Raw genomic sequence first — 13,416 nt, 5'->3', positions numbered from 1 at the left:
GCAAAGGCGCGGACCGGGCGGCGCGGCGCGGCCGGGCCGTGATCCGTGCTCTGATTGGCTGCTGCGGGACCGCGCCGCGTTCTGATTGGGTGCGGCGGGACCGCGCCGCGTTCTGATTGGTCCCGCGCGGAGCCGGGGGCGGTTTGAGCGGCAGCGCCCGGCGCGGCGGCGGCTCCCGGTCCGGCACGATGGTGAGCGGGGCACCGGGAACGGGGGGGAACGGGGAACCGGGGTCGGGAGGAGGCTGGAGCGGACGGGAGGGCCTGGATCATCTCTTCCCCGCCGTCCGGGATGGCGTGCCCGGTGCCCCGCTCGGTGCTCGGGTCGGTGCCCCGGGCGGTGTCCCGTTGCCGGTCGGTGCTGAGGCCTTTCTCCTCTCTTCCCCCGGCAGCTGCCCCTGTCCTTGCTGAAGACGGCGCAGAACCACCCCATGGTGAGTACGGGCCGCGCGGCCCAGCCCCGCTCCCCTCTCCGGTACCGCGCGGGTGGCACCGGGCCCGTCCCGGTACCGGCGCCCCGTGACCGCCGTTCTCTCGCAGCTGGTGGAGCTGAAGAACGGGGAGACGTACAACGGGCACCTGGTGAGCTGCGACAACTGGATGAACATCAACCTGCGGGAGGTTATCTGCACATCACGGGTAAGGCTGGAGCACCGGCACCGGTACCGGGCAGGGCTCGCTCAGGCAGGGTCCGCGGGGAGCACCGGGGGCAGACAGGACTGGCGCCCCCGATCTGTCCCCAAAGGTTCCCCAGCTCTGTCCCCGCAGCCAGGCTGGCTCTGCTGTATTCACATCGCTCCTATGGAGGGGTGACCTCTGCCTGAGATGCAGATTTAATGTAATTATTAATAATGCCCGTTTAATTATTGATAGTGCCCATAATGAAGGAGCAGCCTTGTGTAGGTGTCCCCTCTCTGCACATCACAGGATGAAGAGCTGGGGTCCCTCATCCCCCTGGGTGAGGAGTGGGGGGCCACGTGCTGTGATGCTGATCCGGGTTTCCCAAAAACCAGAGCCTTTACCTGTCCCAGGCAGCCTCAAACACCACAATCCCTTTTATTCCCTCCAGTCTCTTTTATTCCCTCCAGTCTCTTTTATTCCCTCCAATCTCTTTTATTGCCTCCAATCTCTTTTATTCCCTCTCCACATCCAGCTGAGTTCACCCACTGAGGTGAAAGAGACCTTTGGAAGGTCTGGGACCAGTCTGGGACCTTTGCCCTTGGCCAGAGCTGCTCCAGGAGATTGGGATCTGTGTTTTGGGCTTTGACCCCCACCAGAAGTGTCCGGTGTGGTCCCTGTGGGCAGCACAGATGGGTGGAAGCCCAGCTGCTGTTGTGCTTTCCCAGCCCTGGAATGGCAGGGAGAGGCTGCCAGGGATCCTCGTTCTCCCAAAAATCCCCTGCAAACCCTCCCAGTTCCCACTGTCTCTGGGACAGGAGTGTGGAGTGGTGTTGCTGGGGCACACCAGTGTGACGGGGGAGACACCCTGAGCGAGGTTTGCAGGGAATTTCGGGCTGGAATTTAGGAATTTGTGGCTGGGTCTTGGGTGACGGTGGGACGAGGAACCGCTGTTGAATTTAGTGGGAGGGGGACTCAGAGGAGGTGACAGCACAGTCAGGACACAGGTGATGATTCCCTTCTCCTTGGAAATTTGCTTCCAAAGGCTCAGTGCTCTGCCTGGGAAGAGCAGCAGCTCATGTTTTATTGGGAGGGATCATCCAGAAGGATGTGGAGATGTTGGAGCAAGTCCAGGATGAGCAGAGAGGGATGGAGCAGCTCTCCAGTGGGAAAAGGGAACTGGAGAAGCTTTGGAGTCGCCTCATTGTGGCCTTCCAGTGCCTGAAGGGGCTGACAAAAACATGGAGAGAAACTCTGGACAGGGGATGGAATGGCAGGACACAGGGGGAGGGCAGGGTCGGGTGGGATTTTGGGAGGGAATTCCTCCCTGTGAAAGTGGTGGAGGTTTGGGATGAAATTCCCAGAGCAGCTGTGGGATTGTGCAGATTGTGTCCCCATCCCTTGGACACAACCCAGCGTCCAGGGCCGGGCTGGACAGGGCTTGGAGCCACCCGAGACAGTGGGAGGTGTGGAACTGGGGCAACCTTTGGTTCCCAACCCAAACCACTCCGCGATTCCACCACCCTATGACCCCGGCACGCAGGGGGAGCAGCCTCATCTGCCTCCAAACACCCCCAAACCCCGGCTGGGGACGGAATCTGCTGGTGGCACTGGTGGCCCTGGCCGCTAGATGGCACGGGACAACGAGCCGGGAGCCTCTTGTTTACCCGGGGCAGCCCGGAACGAGGAAGGAGCCGGGAGCTCCATCCCTTCCTGCATCCGAGCCAAGGAGCAGCCGGGCACATCCCAGGCAGGGCGGGGTTTGCCGGTTCTGTCTCTTGGAAGGGAATTTTGTTGCTCCTCTGCCTCGTCCTGGGCTTGCCCGTGCAGGCAGAGCTGCCCCAAATGGTAATAATAATAATAATGGTGATGAGAGGAGCTGCTGCGTTGGGGAAGATGGAACAGGAAAGCCTTATAAATGTGATTGTCTGGCAAAAGATTTGGAGAATATGGAAACTGTAAGCGAGATTGAAGTGAAAGCAAGCTTTGAGATCCCTCAGTAACTGAACAACTGGAAAACAATGGTGTGGCTGGCTGAAGGTGATCCCCTTTGGATGGAACAACACCCTCTGCCTGCAGACAGGCCCAAGGGTCAGAGCAGAGCCTACAGCTTGGCAGAAGGGGCCCAAAGAGGAGTTTTTAGGGTTTAAAATGTGACACAGTGTGGTAATGTAGTGATTCTTACAGGCTGTATGTAAATGCTATAGCATTTGTGCATTGTACTAGATTGGTCAGTGAGAATCAGAATATTCAGCACTGAAGAAGATTTATTGTATTGGAACGGGAACTTCGCTCTCTTAGCTCTCTTAGCCCCTTTTACTCTCTTAGCCCCTTTTACTCTCTCACCCTTTTACTCTCTCCCCTCTCTCCTCTCAGTCCTGCTCCAGCTGTGCCTGGCAGCTCCCAGCAGGGCCCTGCACCCAAGCCCTTTGCAATAAATGCCGTTTCCTCGACCTGGCTGCAGAGATCTCTGCGCTCCGTCCGTGCTGCCCCCGATGCTCCGGCTCTGCTGCATCCCCAGGGAGCAGAACGGGGCGTGCTGGCTGCACCTCCCCTCCTGGGACACTGCTGCACATGGGGAGGGCTGGGCTGGAGCCACCCCAGCTGCAGCCAGGCCCTGCTGGAGCCGGCTCCCAGCCCTCCTCCCACTGACATCATGGCCAGAGAGTTGTTGTTCAGCCCTGGGTTCTCGTTCCTACAGCCCTGAGTTGTTGTTTCAGCCCTGGGTTCTCGTTCCTACAGCCCTGAGTTGTTGTTCAGCCCTGGGTTCTCATTCCTACAGCCGTGAGTTGTTGTTCAGCCCTGGGTTCTCGTTCCTACAGCCCTGAGTTGTTGTTTCAGCCCTGGGTTCTCGTTCCTACAGCCCTGAGTTGTTGTTCAGCCCTGGGTTCTCGTTCCTACAGCCCTGAGTTGTTGTTCAGCCCTGGGTTCTCATTCCTACAGCCCTGAGTTGTTGTTCAGCCCTGGGTTCTCGTTCCTACAGCCCTGAGTTGTTGTTCAGCCCTGGGTTCTCATTCCTACAGCCCTGAGTTGTTGTTCAGCCCTGGGTTCTCGTTCCTACAGCCCTGAGTTGTTGTTTCAGCCCTGGCTTCTTGTTCCTACAGCCACTCACTGAAACCCTGCTGGGTTGAGCCCATGGTATCCCAGGAAAATCCTGAAGCTGCCTGAAAACAACACAGGGAAGTGGCTGCTTCAAAACTGAGCACCTGAAGATTTTCATTTTTATTAAAAAAAAAAAAATATATATATATTTATATATAAAATAACCAATTGGGTTGAGTCCTAGGGAAGCCCAGGGTATCCCAGGAAAACCCTGAAACTGCCTGAAAGCAACACAGGGAGGTGGCTGCTCCAAAACTGAGCACCTGGAGATTTTAATTTTTATTTTTTTATGCATAAATATATAAAGTGCGAGTCCCTCATTTCCCTCAGCTGCTCTGGAGGCTCCCATCCCACAGCCAGCTGGCTCCAGGGCTGCCTCTCTGCTCCCTCCACACCCCAGAGGAGCGAAGGAGCGGGGTGGCTCCCAGCTGGACAGGAATCCTGGCCACAGCTGCGTTTCTCTTACCAGAATTGGTTTTTCAGCACCGTTTTAACTCCTGCCTCTGGTTCCACTTTCAATTCCCCTCTGGTGTGAGAAGGGAAGAAGGGCCTGGCTCCCTCCCCCCTCTTCTTCTGGCGTTTTCTGCCCCCGTTTGAGGAACAAATTGAAATTACAGTTGTCTGTGGGGCTCTGTGTTTTGGGGAGTTAAAGGCCCCGTTTTTCACAGCTGGTTACAGACAATGCTCCCAGCAAAGACTGCTGCAGCTCTCCCCCTCTCCAGAAACGCTCAAAATCCCTAAAAGTGACCCCAAAGCAGCAGGTTTTGCTTGTGACCTGACATGCTGCTCCCCAACAGGCTGGGGACAAAAAAAATCCCCAAAAGTGACCCAAAAGCTGCAGAAAGCAGCAACTTTTGCTCGTGTTGTTCCCTAACAGGACAGGGACAAGTCCAAAATCCCTGAAAGTGACCCAAAAGCAGCAGAAATCAGCAGATTTTGCTGATGTTGCTCCCTAACAGGACAGGGATGTGTTAACAATCCCCAAAAGTGACCCAAAAGCAGCAGGTTTTGCTCGTGGTGACAAATTCAAAATCCCCAAAAGCAGCAGGTTTTGCTCGTGGTGACAAATTCAAAATCCCCAAAAGCAGCGGGTTTTGCTCGCGGCCTCACGTTTTGCTCGCCAAACGGGAGAGGAACAACTTCAAAATCCCTGAAAACGACCCAAAAGCCGCAGTTTTTTCCCTCCTGTTTCTGCCCACCAGGACGGGGACAAGTTCTGGAGGATGCCCGAGTGCTACATCCGCGGCAGCACCATCAAATACCTGCGGATCCCGGATGAAATCATCGACATGGTCAAGGAGGAGGTGGTGTCCAAGGGCAGAGGCCGTGGGGGGATGCAGCAGCAGAAGCAGCAGAAGGGCCGTGGCGTTGGAGGGGCTGGGCGAGGTAAAAATCTGAATTTTTTTGGGGGTTGGAGGGGCTGGATGAGGTAAAAATCTGAATTTTTTGGGGGTTGGAGGGGCTGGGCGAGGTAAAAATCTGAATTTTTTTGGGGTTTGGAGGGGCTGGGAGAGCTAAAAATCTGAATTTTTTTTTGGGGGGGGTTGGAGGAGCTTATTAAGGTAAATATCTGATTTTTTCTTTTGGGGTTGGAGGAGATGGATGAGGTAAAAATCTGATTTTTTCTTTTGGGGTTGGAGGAGATGGACGAGGTAAAAATCTGAATTTTTTTGAGGTTTGGAGGGGATGGACGAGGTAAAAATCTGAATTTCTTTTGGGGTTGGAGGAGCTGAACGATGTAAAAATCTGATTTTTTCTTTTGGGGTTGGAGGAGCTGGACGAGGTAAAAATCTGATTTTTTTGAGGGGGGGTTGGAGGAGCTGGATGAGGTAAAAATCTGATTTTTTTGGGGGGTTGGAGGAGCTGGATGAGGTAAAAATCTGAATTTTTTGGGGGGGTTGGAGGAGCTGGATGAGGTAAAAATCTGATTTTTTCTTTTGGGGTTGGAGGAGCTTATTAAGGTAAAAATCTGATTTTTTTGGGGGGCGTTGGAGGAGTTGAACAAGGTAAAAATCTGATTTTTTTTTTTCCCCCCTCATCTTGGAGAGGGGAGAATGTGATCCTGCCTTTCTAATTTCCCCTCTTGTGCAAGGAGCAGCTCCTGGAGCTCTGTTTCAGAGCCAGGGCCGAGTCTGGGAGAAGCTGGAGCAGCTCCTGAGCTCAGGATCCAGTCGAGCAGGCGGCCCCTGCCAAGGAACGGGGAGGATTCGTGCCAGGGATGGGCCTCCCTCCCTCCCTCCTCCCTGGGGCTGGGCAGGAGCTTTGGAGAGCCTGAGCTGTTCCAGCTCCTCCTGGCTCCTCGAGGAGCGCGGCCCTGCAGAAACGCGGCTCAGCAAGGCCCAGGGGGAAAACAGAAAAAGGCAAAAAAGGCGGTTCCGGGTGAAAATAGTGAAAATAAACCGGGGCTCTGCTCGTGGCAGTGAGGGGGAAAAAAAATCATCTTCCCCTTTAAAATGGGGGTTTGGATTTCCTGATTTGTTAATGTATTTATATTAAAAAAAAAAAAAAAAGGAAAAAAAAAAAAAGAAGACAAAACTTTGTGAGGGTTTGAGCTGCTCCTGGCAGATGAATAATTCACGTTCCTGATAAAGGGCAGGTTGCCACTTCAGAGGAAATAGGTCACCCAAACAACCCTTCCCATTTCAGGGCTGAGGTGATCCCAGGGCGCTCCAGCTGGGGATTTGCTGCTCCTTGTCCCCAAATTATCCCCCTGCAAGCCTGGGAGCTGTTCCTGGGCTCTCCCCTTGTGCCAGGAATCCTGTGCCAGGATCCTGCCCAGTGATCTTTCCAAATCTTTCCCTTTATTTATTCTATTTATTTATATACTTATAATCATTATAAATTTAAAAATATATTTATTTAAATATATTTATTTAAATATATTTATTTAAATATATTTATTTAAATATATTTGATTATATATTTAGATATATAAATACAATATATAAAATATATAAATATATAAAGATTATAAATATATATAAATATATAAATATAATAAATGAATATATTAAAATAATATATATTTATATGTGTTTATGTATTTAAATATATAAATATAACATATAAATATATATAGATATAATAAATATATATCAATATAATATATATAAATATAATATATAAATATACATAAATATAATAAATAAATATATATAAATATAATGAATAAATATATACAGTTCCCCTCCTTGCCTTTGCCTTGGCACAGCAGTTTTTAGGATTTTTCTGGGGGATAAACACCAAAACCATACTGTTTTCCCTGCTGTGGCAGTGTCCACCTGCCACATATTTCCAAATATTTCCCTTTATTTATTATATTTATCTATATATTTATATTTATAAAATAATACTATATTTATATAAATATATTTATTTATATTTTTATATTTATCACAAATATTTATATTTATATAGATGTATTTATATATTTATATTTATATAGATGTATTTATATATTTATATTTATTTATTATAGAGGTTCCCCTCCTTGCCTTTGCCTTGGCACAGCAGTTTTTTAGGATTTTTTGGGGGGAATAAACACCAAAACCACGCTGTTTTCCCTGCCTTGGCACAGCAGTTTTTTAGGCTTTTTTGGGGGGATAAACACCAAAACCCCACTGTTTTCCCCGCTGTGGCAGTGCCCACCTGGTGGGGAGCTCCAAGGTGCAGCTCCTGCTGCTGTTTCCATGGGCAGCCTCAATTTGCTGATGGAATATTTTCAAGGGAAGCTTCAGCATTTGCTAATAAGCTGAAAGGTTTGGCTCCCATTACCGAGACTTGAAGGGAGGAGGGGAAAAAAAAAAAATGAAGGCAGGACAATTTTGTTGGGAGGCCACGGGGCAGGAGGGAAGCTGTAATTGTGCTCACAGTTGAAAGGATTATTGTTTCTGACACTCCTAATCCTCCTCCTTTGACTTCTTGCTTGCCAGACTCACAAGTCCCCAGCCTTTGCTCCAGGAGGAGCATCCCCAGCACTGCAGGCTTGGGAACCATTTGATAATTTATGTTTTGGGCACGTCCCCTCCTCTAGAGAAGCTCGGATTGGGTCTCCTTTGGGCTCTGCCTTTGTGGGGCAGGGTGGATCCAATCCCTTTTATCCCCAGGATGGGATTTTGGGGATGAATCTCAGGGCTGGGCTCGGCAGCTCCTGGTTTTGGGGCTGGGGATTTCAGTGCAGCCCCCAAACCAGCCCCTGCTGTCCTGTGCACTCTCAGAACCAGGGATTGCTCTGCCCTCACAGCTCTCAGGGGACACTTCCCAACCTGGGTTTTGCATTTGCTGCTTCCCTGGTTCCATTTTTTTGGGGAAGAAACTGGAGTTTAGCAGGCGGTCAGCATTAACCACGGGACGGACACGCCAGGGAGGTGCTGCTGAGGCGGGGGGAGGATTTATGCACCTCCCAAACAAAGGCCTGGGGCTGCAAAAGGAGAAGTCAAAGAGGCGCATTTCTGCTTCTGGGACTCCAAAACGAGCAAGTTTTCGGGGTGAAAGGCGGGTGAGCGAGGCCGTGAGGCGCTGCTGGCTCACAGGGTGCTGTTACCTGTCCCTCTCTGCTCCTCAGGTGTGTTTGGCGGCCGTGGCCGAGGAATTCCAGGCAGCGGAAGAGGCCAGCAGGAGAAGAAGCCAGGCAGGCAATCAGCCAAGCAGTGAGGGCCAGGGACACTTCGGGTTTTGTCACCTCAGGGCTGCCACGTGTCCAGAAACGTTCCCTTTCCCACTCCTCCGTCAGAACCAGAGCCCAAATCATGCTCCTGTGGAAGCCCCTCACGTGGAGTTTTCCCTCCTTGTAGTCAGTAAATCATTGGAAATATTTTTTAAAAATTCGTTCACGGTTAAGGAGCGAGGTTCTGCCTTCTCCTGAGAATGAGTTTTTTTCAGGCTTACCAGGTTTAATTTAAAATATTTTCCCGTTCAGGGGTACCAGTACAAAGGCAAACACTTTCTGGATTGCTTGGATTTTTTTTTTTTTTTTAATTTTTTTTTTAATACTTGAAACTTGGGAAACTTGTTTTGTTTGTAACAGGTGTGTTTTGGTTTAAAAACACTGAACTTGAGGATGTTGTGTTTGTAATGAATAGTCCTAAAGGTTTGGGGTTTTTTTAAACCAACAAACTTTCAAGCTTTGCTTTTCTTCTCCTGGCCAGTGAGTTCTGTTTCTCCAGTGGCTCAAAGGAGGGATGAACATTGGCCTCCAAGGCTTGTTCCCAAGAGAGCTTTGTGACAAATGAGCATTTCCCAATTAGTTCATCGCTAATTTGACTTCAGATTGGAAGTTTCCTTCAAAGGAACAGGGTTTTTTTTTTCTCTGTGGTTTTTGCTGGGTTTTTTTGGGGTTTTTTTTTTGCATGAGGCTGGTGCACCCCTTATTCTTCATGGGGAATTTAAATTTAATTTTCGAAACATCAACTTGATGTTGATTTACACGGATTCGATTTTGAAAACTCTCTCCCTTCCGCTGTGACACCAAGTCCTGAGCTCTGACGATATTTCTCAACCTAATTTCTCCCATCGGTGGCTGGTGATTGACCTCGCTGGCTGTACCTGTCACTTCCTCCCCCAGCCACCAATTACCCTCCTCCCTTGGGGACAGCGTGTGAACGTGTCCCTCCTGCAGCCTCAGAAAACTCCTGGGAATTCCCAGGGCAGGTTACTCCAGTCTTCCATCCCACACACCCTCAGAATATCCTGGCTGACCCCAGCTGAGCACACGGTGGGGAAGGAACAGCTCTGGGTGTGCCTCAAACCCCCCCCCGGATGGATGAAACAGCTGAATTTTGGGGGGGGAAAACTGCTATTGTGACGTGTTTTGAGCAGGTTTGGAGTTTGTACGACTGGTTCTTGTACTGGAGGCTCTGCCATGGCCGCTGTACTGAAAAGGAGTGAAGAACTTGCTTTTATAGACTTATTTTTTTAATGTTTGTAGAACTGGGCACAGTGGTGAGTGAGAATAAAATCTCCAGCCTCTCGCAGCCGCCTCCCTCTGTGTGTCTGTGATGCTGCCGGGCCCTGAACCCTTCCCTGAGCCCTGGAGTCGGGGATAAATCCCCAAATATTCCATTTCCAACAGCAGCCACGCGTTCCCCGTGGAGCTGTTCCTCAGTGAGGCCGTGAGCAGCGCTCCGTGCTCATCCCAGGGAGCCAGTTCCAGGGGAGATGGGGTGATGTGTCCTCCCTGCTGGAAAACTCCTGTGGCATTTTAACAAAGCCCAGGCTGTGTCAGACTTTCCCTTCCCAACCTGCTCCCTCCCTCTGGATCCCTCCAGCCACAGAGACTCCGTGTGCTGTGGCTTCCCTGCTGGAAAGGGAAACAGCTCCAGCCCTGCTGGGATTTGAGGGCTTTTCTGGCAGGAGAAATCCTCGCTGCAACAATGGGACCTTTGGCTCCAGCTCGGGGTAGAGTCCTCCAAGTGCTCCTTATCTCCCGGCCAAGCTCTGGGGTCAGGTGATGGAGCTCGTTAAGTTCTGCATTTGTTTAATTACCCCACTTTAGCAGCATTCCCTACCTGCTTCCCCCTTTTCCTTTTTCCACCTCTGCCAGGGATATTTTTGTCCCCCCACAAAGGGCAGCTGGGTGGCAGATGGCTCTGTGGAAGGGCATCGATCGCTTCGGGCTTTTCTGCCCCAAAAACGAAACTCTGGGGCTGTCACTGCCCCGTGGCAGCGCAGGGAGGCTGAAAAAAACCAACAACAACAACAAAAAAAATGAAACAAAACAGGGAGGAGCGAGATAAAAGCAACAAGCAGAGAGGAGGAGGAGGAGGAGGAGGAAGAAAAGTCTGAGCCTGGCTGCGGGCGTGGGTGGGTGCGGAGCCTGGCAGGGCCAACGTGTCCCCACGGAAAGACCCAGCAAAGGCCACCCTGGAAACCCTTCCCGGGATATTTTGGGGCCGGCGGAGCTGGTGGCAGCCCTGGGTTCGTGTCTCCGGCTGCCCCACGGTGACTCAGAGCTCCTGAGCCCTGCGAGGAGGCAGCACAGGAATAGTTACACACCAGCGACGCGGAGGGAGTGGCTGCCGAAATATTTCAGGGCTGTGCTAAGCAACTAAAAATACACGTCAAACCCTCCTCCTCCTCCTTTTTCCTTTTTAAATCTGTTTTCTTTCTCTCTTTCTTTCTGTTTTTTTTTTTTTTTCTTTTCTTGCTGGTTTTTTTTGGGTTTTTTTTTAATTCTTGTTTTTGATTGTCGGAGGCCCCTGGGGGTTCCTCGGGGACAGGGCAGGTTTGGGGACAGGCGGTGGTGGTGGCAGCTGTGACTTCTTGTTTTCCCGGCTCGGTTCCTCTCTGCCTGCCCGTGGCAATGAGTAAGAGGCAGCTCCCACTGCGTGCCCAGAGCCTGCCGTGCCAGTCCTGGGGTGCAAACCCCGCTTGTTCCCTTTTCCAGGGGGAGCTTGGCATCCCTGGGAGCCCGCGGGCACCGCTCAGTGTCCGGTGCTGCTGACCGCAGCAGGACCAGGCACCCCTGGTGTCCCGGAGCTGCTGGCACACAGGGAACGGTGCTGGTGGCACTGTTGGAGCCACGGTGGGGACAGCAGGAGCGTGAGGATGCTCTGGTGGCCATGGCCTTGCTCCAGGCTCATCCCAAGTCCTGCTCCGGGGTGAATCCAGCCTGGCTGGCAGGTGGCAGGACACCGCGGGCTCCGAGGGAACAGCAGCTGTGGCCACCCCGCCGTGGGGACGGCGGCACTGCCACCGGCTCGGGCCCTGCCCGCGGCTCTGCAGGCGGAAGGGGTCACTGCTTCACTCACGCCCCTCATTAAACGCTCATTAGGGAAATTAAGCCGCTGGCATCGCGTTCTCGCTTCGGGGGCAGGGGACACGCGGGATGAGCAGCGGTGGTGGCAGAGGGGGGACACGGCAGGACGAGCCCCGGGTGCCGCTGCCCTGGCGGGGCTGTGCCGGTGGGGCCCGGCCGGTTCGTGGCTCCCGTCCCCGGCCACCGGGAGGGCCCGGGGCCGGCCGGTTCCCCGGTGGAACAGTGAAAGCACCGCCGGCCAAAGCTCGCCCCGCTTTCCGTGGGGTACCCCGGTGCTCACGGTGTGTCCCCAGCCTGGGGACCGCCAGCGGAGTTGGGGACAGGGGCAAGGGGAGGCTTTTTGCCTCCCTGTCCCTCGCCCGCCGGGTTTGGCCGGCATGGAAAGTCTGAACCTGCCGGGCCGGCCTGGCCGCGCCCCTAATGAGGGGTTTGGGAACGGGAACGGCGGCTTCACCTGCGAGCTGCTGGGAGCCGCCGGGACACCGGGCCTGGCACCGCCCCCGGCTCGGGACAGCGGGGACAGCGGGGCACACCGAGCCGTGTCCGCCCTGCTCTCTCGCTGCTGAGATTTAATAAACCGCGTTTATTCGGGCTTTAATTAACAGCAGCTGTTGGGCGGGGGGGGAGGGGAGAGCGCAGTCGTTCTCTCAGTTGTGCCTCAGTTTCCCCAGCGCCAGCACCGCGTGTGCCGGCCCCGAGCGCTGCCCCACGTCTGTCCTGGGTGTCCCCCGTGTCCCCACACACCGTCCCCGCCGGCTGCGGGCAGCACGGACGCACCGGGGCGGGAGCTCCTGGCACCGGGAGAACCGGGGGGCCCGCGGTGTCCCCCGAGTCCCCCCACGCCCGCGGCGCTGACGCCGCTGATTTATCGCTCTCGTTAGCGCAGCCCGGGGAGCATCTGGCCGCAATTAGCGCCGGCTCGGCGTCACCCGCCCCGGTGTCCCGGGGCCCCGCGTGTGCCCGGGCTCTCGGCGGCGCGGGGGCCGCATCCTGCCCGGTGTGTGTGTGTGGGGGGGGGGGTTATCGGCGGCCACCGGCGCTGCCTCCCCCCGCGCCGGTGACGTCAAGCGCTGACGCCGATCCGCCCCCTCAGACGCCCGCGGGCTTGGCCGGCCGTGACGTCCGCCACCGCCACCGCCACCGCCGTTAACTCCTTCCCCGGTGCCGCCCGCACCGGGCTCGTGGTGCCCCTGGCTGACCCACGGGGCAGGGATGGTGTAACCCCCCCCACCCCGCTCCCCGGTGAACCGCGGCTGGCCGGAGGGAGCGGCTGTTCCCTGGGTAACCCCCGGTGCCACCGGGGCGCGGCGGTGATACGGGAGGTGTGGGGACATGCAGGAACGGTACAGGGCACACAAACCCTGCTGTGCCAGCGGCCTGTCCCGGGCTGACCCACACGGGCGGTGGCCCGGCTGTCCCCCGGCGTTCCCGTGAGGTCCCGTGGCGTGCCTGGCCCGGTGTGTTCATTTATTTATTTGTTGTACCCTTTTTACAGCCGGGGTCCGGCTCGGTGCCAGTGTCCGGTGCTGGTGCCCAGTGCCCGGTACCAGTGCCTGAGTCAGTGCCCATACCAGGGACAGTTCTGGTGCCGGTACCGGGAGCCCAGTGCCAGGTGGCCGGTTCCTGTGCCCTGTGCCCAGTCCCAGTTCCCACTAGCCAATTCCCATGCCCGATTCCCATTCCTATTCTCAGTGCCTGGTTCCCGTGCCCGGTGCCCTGTGCCGTTCCCGTGCCCAGTTCCCAGTGCCCTGCCCTGTCCCGTTTCCCGGTGCCCTGTCCCGTTCCCGTCCCTCCCTTTGTGCCCATCAGCCCCGGCGGGGCGCGCGCCTCGGGGCCACGTGACCGCCCCTCCCCCGCGCTGACGTCATCCCAGGGCCCCGCGCGCTGTTGTCCCGTTTACCCGCCGGTCGCCGCGGCGACGGGGCCGGGGCGGGGCCGGGC

General features: G+C 54.6%; 1 protein-coding gene across 1 annotated transcript; it reads left to right on the top strand.

The window, feature by feature from the left end:
- Nucleotides 1–77: 77 nt before the first annotated feature.
- LSM4 (LSM4 homolog, U6 small nuclear RNA and mRNA degradation associated) lies at nt 78–9,691 on the top strand. Its single transcript, XM_066566286.1, has 5 exons — nt 78–191; nt 392–433; nt 540–638; nt 4,922–5,105; nt 8,284–9,691. Exons 1-5 carry the CDS (start codon nt 189–191, stop codon nt 8,370–8,372), a joined length of 417 nt encoding a protein of 138 aa, XP_066422383.1. The 5' UTR covers nt 78–188; the 3' UTR covers nt 8,373–9,691.
- Nucleotides 9,692–13,416: the final 3,725 nt, after the last annotated feature.

Source organism: Molothrus aeneus, chromosome 27 (assembly GCF_037042795.1).
Source record: "Molothrus aeneus isolate 106 chromosome 27, BPBGC_Maene_1.0, whole genome shotgun sequence".
Lineage (NCBI taxonomy): Eukaryota > Metazoa > Chordata > Aves > Passeriformes > Icteridae > Molothrus > Molothrus aeneus.
The sequence above is the reverse complement of the archived record's forward strand: the minus strand, read 5'-3'. Positions and strand labels throughout refer to the sequence as shown.

Bases quoted from the DNA above. Each gene is read 5' to 3' on its own strand.
- LSM4 (XM_066566286.1), top strand. The intron at 434-539 runs GTGAGTACGGGC...GTTCTCTCGCAG, and splicing joins CGGCGCAGAACCACCCCATG to CTGGTGGAGCTGAAGAACGG. The intron at 5,106-8,283 runs GTAAAAATCTGA...TCTGCTCCTCAG, and splicing joins CGTTGGAGGGGCTGGGCGAG to GTGTGTTTGGCGGCCGTGGC.